The following is a 26,415-nucleotide window of genomic DNA, read 5'->3' on the forward strand; positions in this document are numbered from 1 at the left end:
AATGAATGGGAAAAAGACCAAAAAAAAAAAAAAAAACTTAAGGAAATGCTAACAGATATGGAAGACAAATTATCCAACACAGGACAACTGGTATCCCTGACAGAGATTACAACAGATGGAACAAAAAATTCTCTATAAGGAAAAGAATTTATCAGAAATAGAGAGAGATAAAGGGATTCCCCAGATTAAAATGGCAGGAAATTTTTATTCAGAATACAAAATACCAAGACACATCCTAGTGAGGCTATTTAACTCTAAGGTTACAGAAAGAACCCTTCAAGCATTCAGAAAGAAAATGGAAATCACTTTTCAGAAAAAAAAAAAATATCAGATTGACCTTAGAGATCTTCACAGCAACATTCAAAAAGCAATGCCATCATGGCACCACACACTCTGTCAAGATAGAATGGCAGCAGGTAGACAACCTTGAACACAAAACAATCATGGAAATAGAACACCTATAGCACCTTCTTTTTTCTTTTTTTTTAAGATTTTTAAAAAATTTATTTGTCAGAGTGAATGAGAGCGCACAAGCAGTGGGAGTGCCAGAGGGAGGAGCAGCCTCCCCACTGAGTGCAGAGTCCAACATGGAGCTCCATCCCAGGAACCTGAGATCATGACCAGGGCCAAAGGCCGATGCTTAACTGACTGAGCCACCCAGGGGCTCCTTATAACACCTTTCATGTTAAATCCAATCAGTTATGAGATTAATCAAAATAAATAGAAATGGCAGTAAAAGGACTGAGTCTGAGCCTTGAATCTGTTTAAATATAGAATTAACAATAAGTAGCTAGACTTCTGGGAGAATTAGGATTATGCAATAGAATGTGAATATTAGGAGGCAAGACCATGTAAAAATAATGTAACTGGCCACAGGGGAATAAAATCATGTCCTTATTCCCCAAAGCTACAGGTCAGTACAAACTGCCTAAATGAAACAAATGGATTAAAACACTGATTTGAAGGTCTTCACATTTTACCTGTCATCCTTGCGCAGGGGCCATGCTAATCTTCTCTGTATCGTTCCAATTTTAGTATATGTGCTGCCGAAGCGAGCACGGTCTTCACATTTTAAATAAAGTAGTATATTTCTAATCTTGGAAAAATCCTTTAAATAATATCTTTTGTGAGAAAATATTTATTTGAAGATCAGCCATGCCTCCAGTTTTGTTTTTTGTTTACCTCTTAAATTTAAGACAGCTACAGAAGTGATACTTTCAATTTGAAAGAGCATCTGTAATACGATAGAATCTTTACATTGATTTCACACCTGTCTATCAATCCACCTGTTCATCATCTAGCCCCTCACATACATAGATATGGATAGAAAGATATTTAGAATAATGCTCAGCTACTCTTAATACTGGCAATTTCTGGATGTTGGGGTTTGGGGGTGATTCTAAAACATTCATCTTTCTATTAAAATTCCTTATATTCACCATGTGTCATTTTAATAATGCAACAGGGTTGTGTTTTTATCTCAAAAAAAAAAAAACTAAACCAAGATAATTATAATCGATAGCAAGAATATTGATCGTTGTTATTCTTCCCTATCTCCTCTTCTGTATTTAAAAAGCTTTCTCAGCGTGCTTGGGTGGCTCAGTCAGTTAAGCACCCAACTCTTAATTTCAGTACAGGTCATGATCTTAGGGTCGTGAGGTCAAGCCCCATGTTGGGCTCTGTGCTCATCATGGAATCTGCTTGAGATTATCTCCCCCCATCTCCCTCTGCCCCGCCCCTCCTCTCTAACAACAACAAGAAACACTTTCTCCCTGTAACCGCCCAGCCCAACAGACTAAGAACAATGAGTAGCATTGTTACGTAACATTATTATCCCCTTCGTGATGGGCTTCATTGATCCAGTGATCTCAGAGGATGAGATCTTTGATGACACAATTGGTGAGGAATGTTGCCGGCAGAATCAATACCTACTTATAGTCATGCCAACGTGCAAGGCAAAAATTTTAATCATAGATCATGTATGGATTAAACAAAATTATAGACCATTCTGAACAATGTACCACAGGAAAATAATGTCACCTTACATTTTTTAAGTGCTTTCTCTAGTTGAGAGCAGTGCCACACCCATTGTCCCTTTGATCTTCAGAATAGCACTGGGAGGATGCAGGGCAAGAGGCATCACATCCATTTCACAGATGGGGACACTGAGTCCAGTGACATGCTCAAGGTCACCAGTCAATCATAGCTGGAGCTGGACCTGAATTCAGGTCTCTTGAATGCAGACCTGGAGCCTTTCAAGAGCACCACCCCTGGCCTGTGTGTATGATCATGTATGAAAACAGGTGCATTCCTACACACTTTCTAAATTTATATAAAGGATAAAATTAGCATCTAGAAGTTAAGAAGGACCCTAAGAGATCCTTCTTTCCTTTTCTTTCGCTCCCTCCTTCCTTCCCTTCCTTCCTTCCTCTCTTCCTTTCTTCCCTCTTTTCTTTCTCACTGTCTCTCCCCCTCCCACCCTCCCTTCTTTTCTTTTCGTTTTTATTTATTTATTTATATTTTTAAATTTTAGCGATGGAGAAGCTGTGACAAGTCAGAAGCGGTTGACTGAAATCCTATCACAATGAAGTGAGGACAAGCTAGGCATTTGGGTGTAGAAAGAGGTATTATTTTATAAATAACTCATCAATCACCAAATTCTTGGGAAAACACCTAACAGAATATGCAGCCATTCCTGAGCCCTTTGTTCCAGTTTCTACGCTTCTCTCCTTGTCCTACTGTTCCCATCACATCTCTCCTATGTCCCCCCTCTCCCTGCAGACTTCTTTCTAACCCTGGTTTGGCTTGGTTAGAACTTTTGTCTTGTTGTTGTTGTTGTTTTGAACACAGAAGCATCTGAATCTGAAGATAATACCCAACTCGCAGCCTCCTCCCGGGTGGCTCAGGAGAGGTTCACAGGTAGTCTCATTTGGTTGGAAGCCTCCAAAAGCTGACATGAGTTGCAAAGATTCATTGATAAAATCCTCAGCAGGACTTGTACAATTTCCCGACGTGAAGGAGAAGTCGTGCCCAGCTTCTCAAAGTCAGTGACCACTAACAACCCTCGGGCGCATTTGTTACCAGGTCTTTGCTCCATCTCCGCTCCTGGTTACCCGGCTCCTCTGCCTCACCTGCCGCCTGCTGACCTCTGCACCCTGCCCACTGTGTACTGCACCCTGCACACTGCTCAGCACCTGTGAGTGCTGAGTTCTCACCTAGACCAGTGTGACTTGAAATCCTAGCACAACCGCCTGTTCTGTGCTCAGGACCTTGCTCCTACTCTGCTCAGGAAATGCAGGGCCTCCCTCATTCCCACAGTCTAAGCCTGCATATTATGTGGGTGACTCCCCACACAGTGTCTCCAGCCAGTGGCTTGCAAAAGTTTTTGAAACTGGATCCTTCTTTCCCCAAACTCTCCCACAGGTTGGATCCCCCCAACCTGTGACAAGCCTCTAAAATATGATCCAAACGGAGGCTTCAGTGCAAAAGGGAGGCTGGAGCCCCAAGAACGTGACCTCTCCTTTGTCCTCCCTGCTTCCTGCTGTCCCATCTGTCCTCTGGACCCCTACGCCTCATTAACCATTAACCCCATTATAGACCCATCCTCTCCCAACACACGTTTTCCACGCTCCCATGTGGCCTCAACCTCAGAAAGCCCTTGAAGATGAGCAGATCAAAACCAGAACTCTTTTTCCAGAAAGTGGCTTTATCATTTCTGTAAATGGCACCCTCCTCTACTAGAACTGCAGTGACTCACGGCTTCCACCCCACCATGTCCCTGCCCTGACCCCCAACGCCTGTCACCAAACTCCTCTGCTCGGCTTCCTCCTCCTTCCCTGCCACCACTGACTCTCTCCTTTTCCAGTCACCTTCTGGCACTTGTGGTCTTATTTTCTAAGATGTGGCTCCCGTTAAAATTATGCCAGTGCTTTTTCCTGCCTCTTGAGTTAAGGAGACATTTTCTACCTCAGCATCCAAAGGCCACTGATTCCGTGGTCAGAGCTTACTGGGACTTAATTTTCTTGCTTCCCTGAGGGCACATGAATTAGCTCGGAACACACCCTGCTCTTCAGTCAGATCCCACGTGACCCACCCCCACTCCAGCCCATACAACTGGTGTCACCACATCCCAGTACTTTCATGTCTGTGTAGAATCCTGTCCCTGTCTTTCACTATTAATAATGTGCTGAAATCCTAGTTCCCCATCAAGGTCACTATCAGCTTCCTGAAATTTTACTAATCAATCGTCTTTCCTGACCATGACCTTCCCCCACGGTCCTCTTTCCTGACCATGACCCACCCCCCTCCATGGTCCTCTTTCTTGACCATGACCTTCCCGAATGGTCCTCTCTCCTGACCATGACCCTCCCCCAAGATCCTCTTTCCTGATAATGACCCTCCCCCAAGGTCCTTTTTCATGCACATGACCTTTCCCCTAGCATTCTCTTTCCACATTATCCTACTGATAATAGTTGACCTTTACACTGAGGGTTTCTAAATGTTTTCACATCCTTGGTGTTAATTTATGTTCACAAAGCCACGTGAGGGACATAAAGCATGGAATCAAGGCTTGGAGAGGTCAAGTAATGTCACCCAGGTGACAGCATTAACACATGGCTGTGTGCTGACACCCTCAGGTTGGACCCCAAGTCCAGGGCATTTCCACTCTTACACCGAGCTAACTCTACACCGAGCTAATCATTCTTCCTGCATTTGCAGTGTGTGGCCTGATGAGGGCCGCTGGTGCTTCTGTGTACGGTCTACACTGGACAGCGAGCTCCTGGAGGAAAGGCCACCTTGCTCTTCCCTTCATCCCTCAAAACACCTGGCATGGGCAGAGATCCCACAGTGAGCACAGCCATCGTGGCTGTGCCCCCTCCTCCCTGGGTCTTCTCATTGGCCAGTTGCTCTGCCATCCAAGGTAGCCCACGCAGGGATTATGAACTTCTGAGCCTCTACGGCTCAGTGGGGCTGCTCAGGCAGCAGGTGAATGGGCTGTGCGGGGAGCCCCCGGCCACACCAGGCCAACACAGCGCACTGATTCGGCCACCCCTAGAAGTGCATAGTGTCCACAGGCAGATCTCCTGGGTGCCCGGGATGCTGTAAGACCATACCGAGGAAAAACTGCCCGGAGAAGACTTCTTCTGCGTAAGAAGTCTATCAGAAAAAAATCCAAAATATTTAAGAAATGTAAAGCCTACCAATTTTTGCTTTAAAAAAGAAAAAAACAAAAAAACAAGATTCTTTTTCTCTCTCCTACTCTCAACTAAGGACCAGCTGAGTCTAAAACACCCACACAGTTGTTTTTTAAGAGACAGCAAACGTTTGACTCTTACCAACAAATTTCTGAGGCATAGAGCTCTTACGTTTGGCGACGTTACTTGCTAGTCTGTCCAGCACGAGGGATCTCTCTGATCCTATCTTGCACAGATCTTCTGCCATCTCACTGTGATTAGCTTCTTCTTTAATGACTAAAGTCAAAGACAGTTAGAGAGGCCAGTTTAGAAACGCTTACAGTGAAAGGGTTGGGTCGCGTCCAGCGTTAAATCTGACATTTGTTACGTGCCGACCGGAACTGGGTCCTTCTCAGGGATTACTCCTAATCTCCCCGGCAACTCTCCCAGCAGACAGAGGCTGCCCACAGCCACCTGCTAACGACACCTGGGGACAGCACATTATCTCCCATGACCAAAGGGAACGAGCACCACCCCTGTCACCAGAAGCTGGATGTGGTGAAGCCCTTGTGTCCCTCTGACAAGTCCTCTTAAGTTTTCAAGGGCTCCCAAATCCACTACCTCAGTCAGTCCCGACATCAGCCTGCTGAGAGTCACAGACCTGTCTGAGCTGGAAACGGTCGTGGTCCGACGCCGTCGGCTGGCACCGCAAAGTGAGAGGCAGGAGTACTACACTGGATCCCGGCAACACGGGGGACAAGCCAGATCCCCCGACCCCCGAACACACAGCAAACTTGGAAGATCAGTGCTCTCTAACTGCAGAACACCTAGATGCCGCGGTAAGTGCTGACATGGGGAGCATGTCCAGCCCGTCTTTATTTCCCTACGCGATCCTTCTTCCCATGACTGGAGAGACAGCGCTGTGTCCTGCGGAGTCCGTCCGCATCCCAGACTCTGTGGCTGGGTGTCTGGATTAGAACTTTTTCTCCTGCCGGCAATTTATCCTAACGGACGAGGAGCTGAAAGTGTCAGTTCTATTCCAAAAGGCTCCTCAGTCTTTCCAGCACTGTTTCTGAAGCCTCCACCCTCAGTCCACGGCCGTCCGCCTCCTCGCCCTCCTCGCCCGGCTGCAACGGCTGATTTAGCGCAGGTGCACTCCTATTCTAAGTCAGAACTTAGCTGCATGTGAACACAGCACCAGACTCCTCCTCTTTGAAAATGCCAGCCCTCTCCTCTGTTCTTCTAGGCACCCTCACGATACTCCCCTACAACGGACAGACATATTCTACGTGAAAACCAGGCCTGGATTCAGGAAGACACGAACCTGCCGTGTCTGGTCGCCCCCCTCGTCCCTCCCACCTTTGCTTTCGGCCCCAGCACGGTGAGGTAGTTCATCACGTCCCGGGCATTGCCTGCCAAGATGATTTCTCAGTGTTTCTGGTCTTCAGATGGCCTTAGGAAGGCCATTTTGGAAACATACATTTCAAATTGGTTATTATCGCTGGTATAGGACATTTTTTAACATTGGAAATACGTGTTTGCTATTCGATGGGCAAACATAATCTTCTATACCCGATGTAGATGACGGCTACACACAAAACCCACGCGGCCCAATTCCAGACAGGTACGTGTGACCGATCGAGCTCATAGGCGTCCTCACATGTTCCTCCTTCTCCGCTAAGCAACCCCCCCCCCTGCCCCGGGGCACCTGCAGCACTTACGTCCCCACCCAGCCACAGGGCCTCCTGGGACCAGAGATGATCAGCGTCATCACAGTGAGGGACAAAACAGTCCAAAGATGGAGGGTCGGGGACGACCCTGTGTCTCCTGCTCGTCCCCCTAAGAGCCGTAGAGCAGTTTGTGCCCCTGATGGATCCTCTTCCAAACGCTCCAAAGAAACTCGTTTTTTTTCCATAAAGGGAATTATAACAGAAGACCAACAAACCTTTAACTAGGTAAAGTTATATTCAGAAAAATTAAACGTTCCCACATCCTAGCTAAGGCAGGCTTTGTTTTTACCAAATCCCAAAGAACGGCCCCAACCTAAGGACTGAGGCAGGGTGAGGCTGTCTAGGTGTCCCTCTGAGCGCCGAGGGGGCTGGTCCTGGGCACCGTGGGAGGGACAGGGCATGAGAAGGCACAGGTTCAGCCAGACCTGGCACAGCACAGCTAAGTGAGCAAGGGCCACCCCCGCACCCCTGTCCACACCCCAGCAGCCCACTGCCTGCTCTCTGAATCCCAGATGTCGGCTTGGAGGACTGGCCCTGAAGTGCTTTTATGGATTCCCTCCAAACCCCGAGTGCCTTCACTGCACACAGGAAGACTTCATCTCCCAAGCATGGGAACAGAAGGACAAACCATTGTGGTATTCCCAGCGATCTGATCACCAAAGGGAACAAATTAGCATTTCAAGACAGAAATAATCCTGGCTGGCGAGGGGGTAATACATGTGTCGCTGACATATATGCTCACTGACCCAGACAGCCAACCGAGGTGGTGTCAAGGCTTCGGTGCCTGACATTTGTATGTTCACGTGAGTATGTGATGTGTGTCTACCCTCCCTGCTGTCTCCTCTTTCACCCAGAGCCTTTCTGCGAGGTTGGCCAGGCAGGAATTACCACTCCTGCTTGAGAGCCCAGGGTCACGTTCACAAACGGATTCGGAGACGCAACTTGACCCCAGGTCTCAGGGACACAAAGCCTGCCCTCCCCTGGGTCAGCCTGGGCTGCCATCCTCGAGTGTTCCTTCAGTAATAAGATGGCAGAGAAAGCCAACGTGTGTGGTCTGTGTCTCTTGCTCATTTTGTCTTTGAAATTCCATGTGTACAGTTTTAGGGGGATATTCAGATCACTGTGCTAGAGGGCTCGGTATGGTAAGTAATAAATGGCAGCGAATATCTTGGGTAGATAAATCCTTATTGAAACATGGGTCAGTACATTTTGGAAACATATATTTCAAATAGGTTATTACCACTTTTATATGCAATTTTTCAACATTGGAAATGTGTGTTTTTCATTAAATGGGGAGACATAAAAGCAGCCCCTGATTTACATGAAGGATATACACAAAATCCATAAAAAAACAATCCTACTGGTCGTACACTTGACCTGTTAAGCTTATATGCTTCCTCCAGCGTCCCTCCTTCTCGGCAAAGTGGGGCACTGTGGCACTTACTTCCAGGATCTGTTAGTCTACTTGTGGCAGGAAAACGCAATGTCTGAATGTTCAGATTTTATTCTGAAGGATCATTATCTTCCTCTCATCCTTTGGACATCACCTTGGCGTTTGGCCACAAATGGACGACTATTACATTATCATTACTGTTTTGCTGCCTGATTTCCTCTCTTCTAGTAAGCCTTGATACCCTTCCATTCTAGAAACAGACCTCAGATTTTGAAGAAGGCTAACTGAGAATTTAATGGGATCTCCCCATTTTACAGGCAAGAAGAGTAAGGCCCAGAAAGATCAATGGTCAGGCCCCAGATCCACAACTGATGGCTGGGGAAGGCAGCCTTGGAACCACAGAGCTCTGGCCATGTAACACACAGCCCTGGTGCCAAATATATTTGGTTCTTAGAACTTAGAACTGTTCGTCTCTCCTGCTCTCACTGGTCCTTAATCTGAGTGTTCTTGTACCTACTCGGTCCCTCTCAACCATACACTCAAAAATGGTTAGGACCCTATGTGTATGTGCTACGTGTATTTCACCCTAAGAAAAATCCAGTAAGTGGTCACATAAAATTTAAAATGATACAAGTGATCTGCGTGTTCCCTGGTCCGTTTCCTTTAGGAGCCATTCATTCAAGTCAGGGAGCTTACGGAGGTTTTACAAAATTTTCAACTCTTAATTTAACTTCTGCTCCTGAGTCCAGCGACGACCCTTCCCTTGGCGGAGCCGAGCAAATGGTGTTTTGAAAGAGGTTAACTTCAGTTGATCTATTCATAAATTTCTTATGTCTTAAAAAGTTAGAGAGGGTGCCTTCTCTGCCACCGCCGGTCCCCTGAGTAAATGCAGCCTCCTGCAAATTCAGCCGTCTGCTCCCATCCTTCACTTCACATTATCTAAGATCAGAGTCAAACGCTATCTCCTGATGGGATGCCGAAAGCATCAAGGCTCATAAGAAGAAAGCACCCTTTCCTCGAACCCTCTGACAGCCGCAATCCTCTGGACTGTCAGGGTTTTCCAAGGAGCTCACCTGTTCCAGGCAGGCGATGACTGAAAACCCAGCCTGAAAGCTTTTATTCAATCAACCTCATGAAAAAAATAGTTTTTTGAACAAGACTTCATATCTTATTTTGATTACTAAACACAAAGAAGTAACCGATACTCCAAAGTTTTTAAAAAAAATCAGCAAATCCAAGAAAAAATCTCCCAAAGTTTTGGGGGTGACTATTATCTTAGATGCTTCCCCAGCTTCCAAGAGGGAGGGGCTCAAGGTCAGGCTCTCTCTGGTGAGATGGGGGCTTCGAAAGTTGGGAAGCACAGTGAGCTCTGGGTGAAATCACGCCCTGTTAGCGGCCCAAAGAGCCCGTCTGTCCTGGTGGTGGCGGCACGCACACCAGGAGCTCTGTGCCCGGGGCCCCTCTTCACCGCGAGCTGGGGAGGGAGAGCCAGCTTACCTGGGTACAGGGTGCCTGGAAGACCCATGCTTTGCAAGTAGTTGTGGCAACGCTCCTTATGTTCCTCTAAAGAGCTGCGCTGTTTATAGCTTCGGCCACAATATCCACATTTGTGAGGTTTACCAACTGCGGAAAACACAATTGAGTTCGAGACCCCAATTAAGTGCTGGCCTTATGGGTAATGGGAATGCATGCAATACAATTATTATCAAAAAGGAAAAAAAAAACCCCACAAAAAAACAAAGGACCCCTCTACTCTTGAGAGCTAAAAGCCTTATGGACTCAGTCAAACTGGCTAAACTTAACAGTGTTAATGCCCCGGGGTTTCTTTGATTGAACCAAGAGCTCCTGTGAGTCTTGCTTCATCTTGATTTGCCCATCGTCCTAGCGACTCAATTCTCTTGGGCTTCAATCACTTCTTTAACTGGAGGAAACGGGCCATGGCAGTCGGGTCGGGGGACAGAAACGTGAGGACAGCATCTTCACTGTGGGCCAGATCCAAATGCAGCCAAAGTGGATTAAATTCCAGGATGCTCAACTGGGTAACTTGAGGTCTCTAAGAAACCATAGTGGATAAGTATACACTATGTATTTCCTTGTTCTAGTTTAGAGAAAGCTCTGCATCTCCCCCAAAACTTACGGATGGCGTAGTTTCGAGATCAGCCCTGTCCAACAGAACTTCCTATGAAGGTGGAAGTGTTCACCATCTGCACTGTCCAGTGTGACAGCCACTGTGCTGTTCAATATGGCAGCCATCAGCCCCACATGACTACTGAGCGTTCAAAATATGGCTAGAGTCACCACAGAATGAAGTTTTGATTTTGTTTAAGTTCAGTCGATTAAACTTATAATTTAAGTACCATATACGGCTAGTGGCTACCATATTAAGCACTGCAGTTCTACACGATGGGTTTGGTTCTTCCCGAACTTTATTATTGAGGAGTATTTTAGGGAAAGAACACTAATGCAAATTCATATCATGCTTAAGCTTAAAGACTTTAATACACAGCACCTTCAGAGATGAAAAAATGTAAAGTATCCTTATTTATATGAGGAATATAAATTTCCATCCTCAGACCAGAATCTCCTCTTTCTTCTTATGTTGTTAAATTTCACAGATTTGAATGTATTGTATAAAAATCCATACCATCCAAATAGGAATGTTTGGTAAAATGGTTTAACCAAAGCTTATACTGCTTCAGTCTCTTCCCCAGATGAATAGAAGCAATGGTTTAAGAAGACTAAGACAAAAAACACAATCTGACTTCCGGAACATTTAACAGAGGAGGAAGGGGGTGGGTCTTTATCCGTGGGAAACATTGTATCACTAAGATCAGGGAAGTAACACCAAAATATATGTTGCCTAAAATGGCACACTTTATGGAATACTAGCTTTAGAAATTAATAGAATATAGACAACCCCTCAATGTCCTGTCCTAGAAAAGCTACCACTTAAGCAAATTCATGTATATATGACCCAGTGTCTGAACATCCATTTTTCTAAATATATGATTACTTTTAACTCTGGAACATAAGAAATATGTTCATGGTAAGAAACTAAACTGAAGTATACCTTACAGCAGAACCCAATATTCTGAAGGAAAGAATGTCTCTAGCTCAGCTCTCAACTCCCAAAGAAAGCAGTGAGGAATGTCTTCCCTACCTTGCCAGATACTTGAGTCTTCCTCTTATCAGTATGGGACACATTTTATACCTACATTATCACCACTAATGTGTTGGTCTTTGGTACTTCAGGCTACCACCAGTGGCCAGAGAAAGTTATGAGGTTGATCATGGCTTCAGTGGAATGGAGAAGTGGCCTATTTGGCTCTTCTCTAAGAGTTGTGTGTCAACGGCACTCTTAGATGCCGTTATCACCAGCAGCCCTGGGCCAATGGTACAGTGTTAGCTGCTCGCTCAGCACTGCATCCATAGCAGAGATAAGCTGTCCGAGTCTACCACTCTTGTATGACATTACTCAAGTCACTGGCCATGCTTAGAGCAGGACACCACCAACACGCCTTGAAGGAAATAGCAGGCATGGAGCCAGAGTAACCGAAAATACTGTTATTAGATGTTCCAGACTTCACAGTGGGTAGGAGAGCAGAAAGAGACATCCCTTCGAGTTTCAAGGACTGATATGCAGGAGAGATTTCTGTTGCAAATCAGAGTCACTGGGGATGACAGTGACGTGGTTGGTGTCACCTAGGGATGGTCTTTGTGTTTTCCACCTCCATGGTGCTGTGCTTCCTACCAACCCTGACACAGTCCTGTTGTCAACTGTGCTGATGTCCACTTGACCTGCATGGATGATATGTGTGAAGTTCCTTTGTCCTAGATCACCTGTCGGGCTCTGCCCACTGCTGGCATAATGGTCACATCCGAAGCCTTGCATTTAATTCACTTCTAGGGGGCAACATGCATGGTCCTCATTACTGACACACTGTAAACCCTGAGAGATGCTCACTGTCGTCCTCCCACTTTGGGGGAGCCAGCTGTTCAAACTGTCCCCTGTGGCAAAGCCTGCCCCAGCCCTCGGCATGGACCCCTGGGGGCGAAGGGGTGGCATTTGGGAACCTCCTCCTCCATGGTGACTACTGAGGAGATCAGCATGGGGAGGAGATGGCGTGGCTGGACCCGGACAGGGAACCAGCACACCCAGGGCAACTGCGACCACCCCCCTCGCCTCCCTGTGAGCTCCTGCTGGCAGGGCTCCAGGAGAAAGACCGTGTTCCCGCAACACTGGCTAAAATGCGTACCACGCCCCCTTCTGGGGTCACTCAGAGAATTACACATTCCCAATGGAACTTCTCTGAAGGTAAACTTCAGCAACTCACCTTCCAGCGTGGACTCAAGCCCCTTGTCTGTTGGAAGTCTTTCTTGAAGCCTCCCACCTCTTTGCCCCCTCTGGAGACTGACGGTCCCCTCCCTGCGCTCCCACTAGCCCCTCAGACACTTGTGTCAACACACGGGCAACACGCACTTCACTACTTCCCACCAGGCCCCTCCACAGAGAGAGGGGCCCTGGGGTGCTCCGTAATTGCTCAGTAACAAAGGAAGAGGCACAGGAAGAGGCCACTAGAACCTCGCCACGAACTACACTCATCACATTTGGGAAGGAGAAAGCCTGATTCTAGGCAGGCTTTCCCAGGGACACAGCATCCCTGCCCCCGGGGGACAGCGAGGCTCTGGGCGTGTTGGCAGGGAGCTTCCTCTCCAGCAGCGCCAAGCTCCAGAGAAGTCGCGGACCAGCCGGTGGTCCAGATGATGAGCTCTGGGAGTGCAGGGGTTAAGTGTCCCAGCTGGACGGAGGGCTCCTCTCTGTTCCTCTGTCCTGCTAGACCACGGGGCCCCTTGATAGAACAGAAGATTCCTCAGGAGGCAGAAGACGGATCCCAAAGGTGGATGTGAGCTTTGCAGGCTGGGAGAATTGGGGAACTGTCCAACGTCTGTGGTAATCACGATCCAGACTCTGGATTACTCGACATGCATTTGCTAAATTTCTGGTAAGAGCCCCAGGGTGGCCTGTCTGCTGAGGCCTGTCTGGCTTCTGGCACGAGTTAGGGTCAGGCCCAGACAGGGAGGCCTGCCTGGGGTGGGGTGACAGCCTGGTCCCCAGTCAGGACGCATGGCCGCAGACCCTACTCACCTTCTCTCTTAGCTTTGGAAAGAAACTACGCCAGACAGGTGTGGCCTGGCCAGTGTCATCAAGAAGCGTCCCTGGGAACTTCTGGGTCTTAGCAGAGCGCTGGGTGAAAGGAGAGCTGGCAGAATCCCAGAAGAGCCCCGCTGACTGAGCACCCCGGGAAGAGGAGGTCTTTCTGGAAAGAGTGTCTGTAAAGCAGGCCTGTGTGCGTGTGTGTGTGTGTGTGTGTGTGCGAGATCCCACCCGCGCCCTCCGCGCCGTGAGGGAGTCCGAACTTGGGGCACAGGGGCACTGCTGCCACACTCCCTGGGGGGTACGGGGGCCCATTGGGGGACAGTGCGTGGGCCCAGGCCCAGCCCCAGCCCACGATGGGGGGAGGGGAGGGTCCCGCGCATGCGCACACACGTGCAAGTCCGGCCTGGGCGCCCGGCACCTGCGCCCGGAGGACCTACCGGAGTGCGTCCTCAGGTGGCCCGTGAGGGCGTCCCGCCGGCGGCACGCGTAGTTGCAGAGGTGGCACTTGAAGGGCTTCTCCCCGGAGTGCAGCTTGATGTGTCGAAGCAGGTTGCCCTTCTGCGTGAACGAGGCCCCGCACTGGTTGCACTGGAAAGGCCGTTCCCCTGGGAGGGCGAGAGGGACGGGTGAGAGCAGAACTCGGCGCGGGGACGCGAGGAGCACCCGGCGAGGAACTTGTTTCCCACGGGGCCGGTGACTTCCACCGGCTGCAGGTTTGATAGAACACGAGGCTTTCAGACTAAACCTGCCAGCTCCTTAACGCTTCACTGGTTGGGTCAATTTGATCTGAAAATCTAATTTTTTTCCCCTAAATCAGAATGGCACATCACAATGCAAATTCAAACTCATTTAAATAAAGTGACTGCAACATTTTGTGATGAAGAGCCACTCTTCCTGATCAGCAGTTTTGGAATAAACCAATATCCAATTTTGCGTGTTGTGGCATTTGGTGGGGTTTTTAATGTGGCTTTTCTCAAAGGGTCTTTAAAATATGCCACTGAAGCAGCAAAATAAAAAGGAAACTCATTAAAAATGCATTTCAGGATCACAAGTTCATTTCAGCGTTACATTCTTATATTTAAATGAAAGGCACTTCATTATAACAGTTATAATAACTTCTTTTCATTTACATTTTTCCTGTATTTTGCCTTTCAATTTCTTCTCCATTACCTGTCTGTCCCTACGCGGGCAAATGAGGAAGCAGACAGACAGAGTGTGAGGCTCAGAGAGAGAGAGAGAGAAGGAGAAAGACTGAATAAAATGAGAAGTTAAGGAACTGTGAAGGATACTCCACATGGTCCAAAGAGAAGTCCCAGGGCCCCCGTGGCAGGCCGTCCGAGTCACAGGCGCTCAGAGACTTCTGGCTTTTTCCTTCTCCTGAATTCTAAAACCGCTAAGCTATCACTGGCCTATCTCCGCAGAAGATCGGGGTGATTTCAGTACGAGTCGTCTAAGAGATGCAATTCCACTGTGCTTGGGAATTCTTTTAGGGGAGCCCCGACTGTGTGGGGCAGTGCCTGTCCCCATGGGTTTGGGATCCGACAAAGGGACGTGCAGTCATCTGTGAGAAAGAAACACGCCACTGGGCAGTCCTGGGTCTTGGACTCCAAATCGGTGACCATTTTCCTTAGCTCTTGTGTAGAAAGGATGACACACTGGTCAGGTTTAAGTAAACACTAAAGCCCTTTTGAAAACAACTGCTTTTTTTTTTTTCCTTCCTTTTTTCTTTTTTCTTTTTTTTAAGAAGAGCTCTCTGTGCCCACAATATCTGGTGTTGAGATAGCATGAAAAAAAAACAAAAACAAAAACAAAAAACAACCAAAAACACACACACTTCCCGGTAACGGGTTTTTCTTAGGAAAAAAGAATGTGTGAAAATATATACTTAACAATGTTCTCAATTGCTTAATGTGGTTTTGGCGCACAAGGAGGCACTTACCAAAAGCAACTAGCAGAAGCCTGTCTGGGTCTATTCAAACCTACACCGGCTTCAGTGGAAAAACTCAGATTGGCCCCGGGATGTCATGATTATCACCCCTTGTATTTTTCAGTGGGCCGGACAAAGCTGCTATGGTAATGATGGAAACTAGCAATGATATTGAATTATAGGCCAGTTGGAGGGATCCCTATACCCATCGGGACGTTTTGGGTATTTTCCCCAGTCAGCATCTGAGGTGGACTTGGCTGGGCAAAAAGGCAGGTGGGAGGTGACAGTGATCCTGATTAGCTTGGGCTAAAATCTCAAAGAGTTGGTGGCCGAGCGGCCCCCAGGAGCCTCCACCAGGGAGAGATCATTACCTATTAGAAACACTTCTGAGCCTTCATCACACACACGGGCGTGAAGGTGCGTATTTTAACTCCAAGTAGATGCACGGGAGAAGAGAAATCATGGGTCCTCAGGGGCCAGGTGAGACCAGCAGGGTGCAATGGATCCTGGCAGTGTGGACCTCTGGCTGAACGTTCCAGAAAGGGCATCAGTCGGGAGAGCTCACACCACCCAAAATGCATACAGGGAGGGCGGAAGCCATACATGGGGAACAGGCATGTGTGGTGAGACCCGAAGCTAGCTAGCTGTGTGATGGAGCCCTTCCAGGCTGACGAGGCACTGGAGATCTGAAGGGCTGGAGGCGGAGGGGGGAACCCAGGTCGGATCCTGCCGGGGAGCACTTGTCTGTGTAGGAGCTGCAGCCCGGGACCCAGGAGGGACTGCAGAGTCAAGCCATGCCCCCTGCCCGTGAGAGAGAGCGAGGAGGAAAGCAAGGCGGCTGTTGCTTTGAGAGTGAAATCTGTCTTCTAATTTGAGTCAACAGTTCTCGTGCATCTTGCTGTGCCTGGTGTCTTAATCCTGCGGGCAAGCTTTCCTGGAAATCTATTTGTTTCTGATTGCCTCTGCTGGCACGAATATGTAACATGGGACATGGAGACTCCCGAAGACGGCGTTCTCCAAAGTGACAACCTGGGGCTCAGCTCGAGGTAGGTTCCCTCTGGAGGTGTCAGCAGAACAGGGGGCATGGCCCCGCTGCAGGGGACAGAACACAGCCCCCGTTACCTTTGCTCCCCTGGAGCTGAGGCTCCAGCATCAACTGCTTCCCTCCTCTGGTCCCTAGCTTGCTTCTTGTGGCTAAGTGACAGCAAGCTCCCCAAGGCTGGATTTCTTTTCCTTGGTGGGATGAAGGCTTCATCATCCTCATTAAGTCAACATTGAGTTTTTACTCTCAGGGTCTACAGGTGCCCGTGCCAGGGACCCTCTGTAAGAAGGTCTGAGCCCCTTGGATGTCTCCATCGTAGAACTTAAGGGAGGATATCAGAAGAAGGTAGATTACAGAATATATACCTGAGCTGGCAGAATGAACTTGGGCCCATGCCAGCCACACCTCGGAGCTGACTGCTCTCTGATGCTGGTGATGATGGGAACAGGGGGAAGCCTGAGTCTGACCAGAGTCACCATAATTCAGACACGTTTCTTGATCGTGATCATTCACAGTCCCATCACTTAGGACGACACTGCTGCATATTTGCGTGGCGGGGTTTCCCCTGCACTGTGTGGCTCTTTCGTACCACTCTCCCCTGTGATTCTCACATCAACCCCGAGGTGTTGGTGGGGAAGGCAGTGCTATTACACTTGAGTTAAAAAAAAAAAAAGTGAAACTGAGCGGCAAAACTTGGGATGGAAGTAGTGGGATCCGCACACAGGTCAGCGGGTGGAGCCCAGCGCACCTTCCCCAGTTGGGCTCTGGGCAGAGGGAAGAGGGGAGCCTGCCCCTGGGAGCCATCGGGTACCAGGGAGGGAAGCCCGGCATGATTTATATGGCCTTCGAGCGTGAGAAGAAACTGCTCTAGAAACACTGGAAACTCAGAGAATTCGGGGTGGGGACGGATGGGTAGCAAAGCATGCCTTTTCTAACATACTCTGCTTCAGATCCCAGAGAGATGGAACGGAAACGTCCCTGGCGTCATCTACTTATTCCAGCCTGGCTTGGATCCGCCTGCCGCCGTCCGCGTTTATGCCAGTGGGGACACATCATGAAGACCATCCATGAGCTCATTGTTTCGGGGCTTGTTGGTTTGTTTTAATAAAAGCCAGACCAGGAGCTGTGACATTAACAGTCTGCTGTTCCTATTTCCGGACTGTGCTTGTCCTACAAGGGCAGGAATCGGCTCCGTGCTTGGCACTTGGCCGCCGTTTGTGGGGCGAAGAGAGCAGCACGTGGCCGGGCTACTCTGCATATCTGCACCTGGAAGGTTTATTCATTAAATGCAATTATTCTTTTGATTGGGGCAGGCAGTCGTCATGTTTGGCGATTTAGCATGCCAGGATTTGATTCATTTATCAAATATTTATTTAAGCGAATTTTCACAGTACAGTCGGGCTTTACATGAATTAGCAGGGAAAGTCATTCATTTGTGAGGTCTCTTCCTCCATCAGGAATGTATTAACACGGGTCCCGGCGTGTTCTGTTACGTGTCTATCACGAAGTAACTTACCTTCGCTTTAATTTCCAAGTCATTACAAAAGGGGAGGGCCTGACTACTCTCACACAAGCTTGACGTAGGCCTCCCTATGAAGGGTCTGTTTCACGGGATAATTGGAAGATGAAGGGACGCATTAGGAAAAGCAAAGTTTGCTTAATTTTAGAAGTTACGTTTTTACTGAAAACGCACGTTTTCCGAAAGTAAACGGGTTTTAGGATTCTCCAGATGTCTTACAAGTGGAAGACATCATTTTGGAGACTGTCACGATTCAGATGGGAAAGTCACAGCTCCACCAAGGCCTGTGTGTCCTGACAAGACAGCTGTTCCGCTCAAAGGTTTTCCTGCATTCCTGCTTAATTTCTGATAGTCATGGATTTATCTGGCCCTGGGGAAGACACTCACAAGGCTGTGATTTTCAAGTCTTTTTCCTACTTCCTTAAGTTATCTTTAAAATCTGCTGTGCCCCCAGAGTAACGATTTCAGCCCTTTTTTTTTTTTTTTTAATCCCCTTGCAGACAGTGGTGGCAGCAGCGGACGTCGTGGTGACCCACCGAAGGCAGCCCCTAGGTAGCCAAGACTCAGGTTTCCTCCGTTTTATGTTTACACTTTCAGTGACCACTAGAGATGGTGACTTTATTGCGTTTTGCACACCTTCAGGGGAAAAGAGTGAAGTTCTCTTCAATGCGGGGGACACCTCCTGCATACAGCTAAAGGTAGCACGTGGCCCCATTCATGTCTTGAAGACTGTCTGAGGCCATTCGAGGTGACTCCCCAGTCCTGGTGGGAAGGTATGGGACCGATCGTCTGCCACGGCCAAGCACAAGAAGGGGCAGAACTATCCCCCCCACCTCCCCATGAGCTTGGGCACAGCCGTGGGACGCTACACTGTCCTTGTCCCTTCCTGTTTGGACACAGGAAACCTCCTTCTCTGAGGCTTCCAGACCCTCCAACAGACAGAGGCTCGGATGGGAGATTCTGTCCCCGTGGGAGGTGGACACTCAGCGGCAATCAGCAATCTTGTCCTGAGGCTCACCTGTTGGCAGGGACACCGCCGGGAAACTGAGCTGGACTTGGGGACATGTGGGACTTTTCCATGGTTCACTCACGTTTCTAAAAACTGAGCTCTGGGAGCCTGGATTTCAAAAAGGCACATTTTACTCCCAGTTTCTCGGGGGAAACCTGGAGGAGCGCACGTGAGCAGCTCCCTCTCTCCTTGTTTGGTTTCGTCTTGTTGTTGATTTTTGGGGGGAGGGGGAGGTTACAGGGACACTAACGGCACAGCTGCCGTTCGTTAGTGGGCGGCGAGATCCCGGACCCTTGATAGCACTGGGGAGGCTGTGAATGTTCCCCATCCAATGGCTTTAAGTCTAGGTTTGAACAGGTGCGTGTTTAAAGTCCCTCTCGCTGCCGCTCCTTAAGAACAAGGCTACCTGTGCTACGACTTGGAACCAGTGCGGAGAGACAGGGCATCGCTGTCTTTCTCTGCACCCGAGGACCTTTCCAGGCCACCAAAGGAGGAAATGCGCCAGGCCTTACCAGTGTGGCTTCGCTTGTGGACCATGAGCACATTGGGGCCGATGCAAATTATCCCACAGACATCACACTTTAGTTTGCCGTTAGGAAGTCGAATGCCTCCAGCTCCCGACAAAGCTCTGCTGCCTTGGCCACCGTGGGAGCCATTCATTTTCTCTCCCGCGGCATCAAGCACTCGTAAATCCTCCGCACATTCTTCCCCATTCAGCTCACAGGCACGCGCATTCTCTTCATCACTCTGAGCCTCTACTTTAACATTACTGGCTGAAAGACACAATACAGGGGCCACTCAGTGTCATCGCAAAAAAACAGAACAACACAGCAGCAAAAAGACAGCACATCGAAGCGGAGAAGGTACTCAGCGGCTTGCGGACCGGGACGGCGGCCCCGAGCTGGGTTCTTGGCAGGTGGGTACCGACCGCGAGAGGTGCCCCTGCCTGGGGCCACCTCCCTCCTAAGTGATCGTCAAGCCTGAAAAGCTTCTCCTCCTCGTCAGGCGACCTTTCCCTGTTTCATGCGTTAATACACTCTGGGACAAACTCAGCAAGAGCTTACGCTCCCGTTTCTGGCCACGGACTCCTGAAGGGTTTCCGCAGGAGTTCTGATGGTTTGTTTCTTTGGTACACGATCCTCCTATCTCCTTTTTTAGCACCCACGATAACAGAGCGTGCCCCGGAGTGGAGCCACAATTTCCTACAGGATTTCGAGCTGCTGAAGGGTGGATGGCAGCGTCTGTGGAGGTGACAGATCTCGTTAGTGTCTCAAGCGGCCTGCCCCATGCGCGAGGGCCGAGGGCTGGCATTAAGGAGCACACCGACTCCTGCTGGCTCTGCATTCCTGATTCCATTAAAGTCATATCGAGGGCAGTGACGGGTGCCATTTGCAGAGCTTTGCTGGTAAGGAGAATCAGAGACATTTCATGCGCGTCCTTCTGAAACACAGCCTGGTGATGAACTGATGAGTCCCACCCCATAACCAGAGAGACGACAACGACCCCGAGCGCCAGCACTTCTCCTATGGCCTCTATAGATTAAGGAGAACAGGGAGGTAAATTTTGCCGAGTACAAGACACAGTGACCTAGACAGTAATGGGGACTACGAGATCTCTGATCGACATTTGGAATCTGTGGGTCTCCAGGCTTGGTCCGTGGACCAGCAGCGTCAGCATCAACTGAGAACTTGTTAGAGGAGCAAATTCTCTGGGCAGCCCCGGATGCGCCGAGCTGGAAGCTCTGGGGGTGGGCCCAGTGCCCTGTGTTGTCACGAGCCTCCCTCCTGGGGATTCCGACATAGGGGCATGTCTGAGACCACGGTTTTAAATAATCAACCTAGTTAGTAACCCTCCTTTATGCAATGCTTTGATTTTAAGTCAAGAGTCCAGACTCTGAAGCCGACATTCGTGCCTGGGAATGTCCACTCCGCTCGCTCGGAGCACTGAGATCTCGGGGGCAAGTCACACACCTTCCCTGGTTTTGGTTTTCACACCTGTCAAGGCCGGAAGGAGCCGCTGTAGCCAACCAGGGGCGCTGTGGGGACACAGTGAAAGGTGGATGAGGAGTCAGCTTAGGACGGGCACTAGGTGGGCCATGTGGGGAGGGGGCCACCACCCCAGTGACATCTGAAACACGAAGTCTGTGCCAGACACACGGCACTTTACTTGCCATGGGGCACTTAGCTCTCATGGGGACCCGCAGAGGGGTGTCACGCTGTCATCTCGCGTCCCGGTGGAAGCTCGGGCACAGAGAGGTTGAGCCACACGAGAAGGTCACACATCCGGCAAGGGCAGACCTGGGAGGTCTCGCGGGCAGCCTGGCCCCAGCGCCCACATTCCTAGCTGCTGGACGGCCAAGATTTTCCTTTAGCTCTCCAGGGAGACACATAAGTAAATGGGACGGTGAGTTGGCACACGGGCCAGAGCCCAGGACGGAGTATCTCCCCTCATCAGATCCCAGTGTTACATCCAGAAAGAAGGAGTCCCCACCTGTACTTTCCTGGTAGGTCCCGAAGATCGGACCCCCCAGAGCACCCCAGAGGGGCCTGATCTCTCCCGGCTTCCAGAGAAAGGGACCAGGTCCCAGTGACACGGGGAGTACAGGACCCGAGACAGGCCAGGCGGTGGGGGTGCCATCAGGCTTTCTGACCTCGGAGCTCTCTGGAGTCCATATTCCTAGGTCCCTCTCCAGGGGCAAGCTCATTCTCCAGGGTCTCCTTAGCATGGGGCTCTGCACTAGAATGCTCTGGAAACAGGACCGTCCAGTTGCAAAGGCTTCTGAATGCCTTCAGCTGGATTATTTGTAATCATCTGGTTGGTGGCTTGTTTCTTTTATCAAACAAGACCGGGGGATGGGAGAGCAGGCGGGGCCCATGATTGTGGGTGTGAGAGGTTCTTCAGCCAGTGGCGCGGAGATACAGGTGTAGGTCCGCGCACCTGCGGCTAGAGAGGTATGGGGACATGGAGAGAACGGACCCTTGCCTGAAACCACCACAGGGATAAGGCAGGTGGGTATGGCTGTGACCCTGCCGTGTGCTGTGTGGCTGTGCACTGCTGGGGACAGTGTGGCCCCTGCCTGGTGACGGGCAGGAGGGTGGGAAAGCAGCAGGGCGACTTTAAGGGTGACAGGAGCCACAGCAGGCCACCAGCAGGGGGGCCACGCTGCATCAGAAAAGAAAGGAGGCGAGGGTGGCCTGGGGGGGGCGCACAGCACGGTGTCCCCTTATGTATGACAGAAGCCCTCAAACCAGACCTGATTCCCATCATACTCCGACTTTCTCATTGCTATGATGCCAGGCGATAGTCGAGAACTGTTGCCAGAATGAAAACGGGTCAAAAGGCACGAGAGCCTAGGAGGAGGGACCTGCGACTCTGCAGGGCCCAGGTGTGGACTGAGGTCAATCTGCTTGGTGCCGGAGGAGGCAAACCTCACGAACTGGAATTCAGGGAGCCGTGAGCGGCGGGTCTCTGAAGGAGAGAGCGCAGAGAACACCCCAGTCACGGGGGTGGGTCAGGGGACCACGACTGGCGGGAGTGCAATGGGGCCCCTGGAAGCAGCCTCCGCCCACGGCTCCAGGTCGGAGCAGGAGCGGACCCCGAGAGACGGAGGGCTGAGAGCTTGCTCGCACTTTGGGGACAGATTCCAGGCCATGTTAGGGCAGGGGAGGTCTGTAGGGACCGAGGGGAAAAGGATGACAGGGAGGGGCCCGGGATCCCAGTGGGCAGCACCGTCCCCATGGGCACGCCAGAGTCAAGCACTGGCGACAGCTCTCTCAATATGGGCAGAAATATTCTCAGCTCAATATTCTCAGCTTAGCTTTTCTTTTCTTTTTTAAAAGATTTATTTATTTGAGAGAGAGTGGGGTGAGGGGCAGAGGGAGAGGGAGAATCCCCAGCATTCCTGTCTCTGCGGACAAATGCAGAGGGGTGCTGGCCACACGGAAGATGCTGTCCGAGGGGGGTGTCCATGACAACGGGGTGTCCCCTCTGCTAAGAGGAGAACACAGGCAACAAGGTTTCAGGACACAAACGTATCCTAATAAGTCACGAACGCCGGTCTCAAAATTGTGATCTAGTGGACACAAACGTCCAGTCCCCTTAAATTAAAACATGCCTTTAAAAAAACCCACAAACTCAGGATGGGGGAGGTGTCGGCCCTGCTTATCTATGTGTGAACAAGGTTTTGGGGGTCATGGCTCAGTTAGTGATGTGGCTGGAAAAAGGAGAAGCAGAAGATGCAGAAGATGCAGTCTTAGGATCCTGCACGGGGGGATACAAGCCGCTAGCCCTGGGGCCTGGCCCTGTGTGTGCCTCCTTTAAAAGGATGAGCCCAGCCTGAACCGGTCAGAAGGAAGGAAGTCAGTGGGGGCTGAGCACACTGGGGGCTTCCATGGGGCTGGACCAGCTCAGACGAACAACTCGCGGGCAGGGAGACTGAGGCTGAACAGGAGAGCAGGCGGTCTGGGTGGTGTGGGCCCAGCAGAGGGGGTCCGGGGGTGCCTGGGTGGGGGGCTCCTTCTGTGGCCGGGCAGGCGGCCTCTCGCTCATGGAGCAGAGTGGGCACCTGGGCGGTTCACCCTCCACATGTCCATGTACACATGTGACGGAGGACTTGGGAGGCCCGTCCGACCACTGGGTTATGTTGAATTCCACAACCCGCGGAAGTCAAAGGCACCGGCAGTTGCTTCAATAAGTGAAGAGTTCAGGACAGATGACCGGCGTTGACTTAAGCTGTCCGCCTGCTGGCCAGGAGCCCAGCCAAGGAGGAGGCAAGGCTCCTACTCTGGTCCCTTGAGAAGAGTCAAATGGAATAGGACGAGTCCCCTGTCCTTCAGAATTGGTCTCCTTCCAGTCCCTTCCATGAGACAGACGGTCTCCCCTTGTTTGTGTTTATGGTTGTTTGGTCTGCCCCTTGGACACTGTCTCTGAGCTAACCGGGTTCGTGCTGACATGCTCTCCTTTCCCTGGACTCCTGAACCCCTCACCTGGCCCTCTGTGTCCGAGCCAGAATGGCTCAGGCATGCGATGCTGTCTGTGAAATGCTAGGCTCTCCCTCAGCGTGGGGATTACACTCATAAATATTTTGCAACTCCATCCCCCCACTACTTAGTAAAATGTCGAACTCAGTGCCGCCCTGGATTGAACTGATTAAATGCAGAACACGAGGTGAGACTCACGCACGTCTCTACCCCAGAGCGCGCCGGCTCAGGCCTACCCCTGCGGCTCTTCCGCTGGTTCCCGAGAACGCGTGGACAGGGGCCCGATTTTATTATTCAATAAACGTGGCCTCTATTAAGAGCAGATGTCTTCAAATCTTGAGTCCAAAGCTACTTTCCTTCTTACATTAGGAAAAATTGAAATATCATTACGTAACTTAGAGACCGTCTATGTTATTAGTAATGCAGCAGACCGAAGGCAGACCCCAGACCCTTAAGGCTGGGTGGACGTCAGCTCGTACACAAGTTGAGCACTAGACGGTCTGCAGAATCCAGGGACCTGAGTCAATGGGGCCAGGAGGGCTCTCCGACTGCCAAGCTTGCACGGACTCATGAATGATTAAAACATTTTAATGCACAGATAAAATGTGCCCTGCCAGCCCTCACCCGACAAATGGGTTGTGATTCCTCCCTGTTTTCCTTGCCCTTCTGGAATGTGTCTTTCTATTTACTGGTAAGGTAAATGTTCGGTCCGCAGACTGGGCTTTTCCACGGAGAAGAGATTCCGAAATCGTCCCTTGGTCTGAATTTAGGCCACGTGAGCCTCAAGCACTCCGTATTTTAAATGAACAACAACAACAACAAAATGGGACTGTGACTAGCCACCTGTGACTAGCAAGCAAAATGCAAAGGGAGTAAAAATATTTACAAGAGATCTTGAATGAGCGTAATTAAAATTTGAGACGAAGAGGAAATACGTATTTTTTTTTTGATGCGGACTCTAAAAGAGATTTAGGAGAACGTTTAAGGATTTTTAAGCTAAGAAAACCACTTATTATAACTTTTATCATTTAAAATATAGGGGTTTTGGAGCACTTGGGCGGCTCAGTCCATTAGGTGTCCGACTCTTGGTTTCGGCTCATATCGTGGTCTCAAGGTCATGAGTTCAAGACCCGTGTTGGGCTCCACAGCCAACAACACCACCACCTCCCCCCAAACCCCAGTAAAATGTAGTGGTATTTTTCTTGTCAAGATGCACAATTTATCCTTATTTGATACTTTAGGCCTTTAAATGAAATGAAGTCAGGGACAGAAAAGAGAAGTCTGACAGTGAAATGATTTACAAGCACATTTACATCTTCCTCAGGTAACTGGGAACACAAACTGGGATAGAGAAGGTAGTGGGGGGGGGGGTCCAACGGGTTATAGTTTTAATTTTCAAGAAAGAAAACAAAGAGGCGAGGCAGGGCAAACAGAGGCATTCTCCACCTTGCCCACCAGGTGGCGATGTTGGCCCAGGACAGCTGGGTTGCTGTCGGGGTGGGGAAGTCCTCAGGTCTTCCGCCACCTGCGCGTGGGACGGGGAGGAAGTTTACAGTCTGAGGACGTGATATGGGGCGGGGAGGAAAGAGAGAGCTACAAGTACCTTGTGATTCATTTGCATAAGTATATAGACAAGCATATATCAAAACGTGCATCATCTACCTTATGAAATCTCCAAACGGCATGGATCTTTCCACGAGCACTTCCCAACATGCTCGCCCCGGAACCTCCCTCAGATTTAGTGAAACCGTCTCAGGAAGTATTTTCTTACTCTTAAGTGCATTTGACGTCTGGACATTTCAGCAATGTGACTGTTCATCTCAACATTAACGTGACTTCTCTGTAGGATCCTAAGGCCTCCTTGTCCGCTATCATCATAGGAGTGCACACACCTCTCTATACACATGCAGAAACACATATACATACATCCGTATCTCCTGAAAATAAACCCAAGCTATTGTTTTCAAGTTGAATTGAAGGAGGATTAGTAAGAGAAAAGTCTCGATAACTTTAATATCCTGGGAAAGCAGTCCATTTCCAGTCTGGGCTGTTGCCAAATCCTTTAGATAGCAAAGAGTTTTGATGACCAGGATGTCAGGAACTTACCTTTACCATTACTGACACCTTTCGGATTGCACCTAGATCCGTAACAGTTCCAGGATTAACAAGCACGCCCTGTTGGCTGATGTTGCTTTGCCACAGGAGAGAATTTACTAATGCAGGCTTCAAAGGCTTTGCTCCTAAGGGGGCAGGGGACCAACCTGGGCTACTTTAAATATTTTTAAAGCATTTTTAAAAAGCACACTCCATTCCTTAAAATACTCCCTCAAAGTTGCTGCCCTGTTCTATCTATGCTTTATCATCTCTCAATACCTAAAAATGAAATTAACATCTGCTTTTGGTTTAACAGCTCAGAGCAGGACTGTCCTGAGGACACAGAATGCTAAGTGTGTCTGCTTGGGCAGCGAGGCTCCGCACCGCAGA

At 49.6% G+C, this 26,415-nt stretch overlaps 1 protein-coding gene across 5 annotated transcripts in view; it reads right to left on the reverse strand.

The window, feature by feature from the left end:
- Positions 1-26,415, reverse strand: part of LOC111156986 (IKAROS family zinc finger 1) — a 92,994-nt gene that overhangs the window by 7,438 nt on the left and 59,141 nt on the right. For 2 of the 5 annotated variants that reach the window (XM_022518168.1, XM_022518171.1), the window contains exons 4-7: positions 19,465-19,725; positions 13,893-14,060; positions 9,795-9,920; positions 5,337-5,471 (exon numbers count right to left, since the gene is read on the reverse strand). In XM_022518168.1, the coding sequence (XP_022373876.1) occupies positions 5,337-5,471; positions 9,795-9,920; positions 13,893-14,060; positions 19,465-19,725 (690 nt within the window). The remainder of the gene's footprint in view (positions 1-5,336; positions 5,472-9,794; positions 9,921-13,892; positions 14,061-19,464; positions 19,726-26,415) is intronic. The other 3 variants (XM_022518169.1, XM_022518172.1, XM_022518170.1) reach the window with 3 other exon arrangements.

The sequence above is a fragment of the Enhydra lutris genome, unplaced genomic scaffold (genome assembly GCF_002288905.1).
Source record: "Enhydra lutris kenyoni isolate GAN:26980312 unplaced genomic scaffold, ASM228890v2 scaffoldscaffold51, whole genome shotgun sequence".
In the NCBI taxonomy this organism is placed as follows: domain Eukaryota; kingdom Metazoa; phylum Chordata; class Mammalia; order Carnivora; family Mustelidae; genus Enhydra; species Enhydra lutris.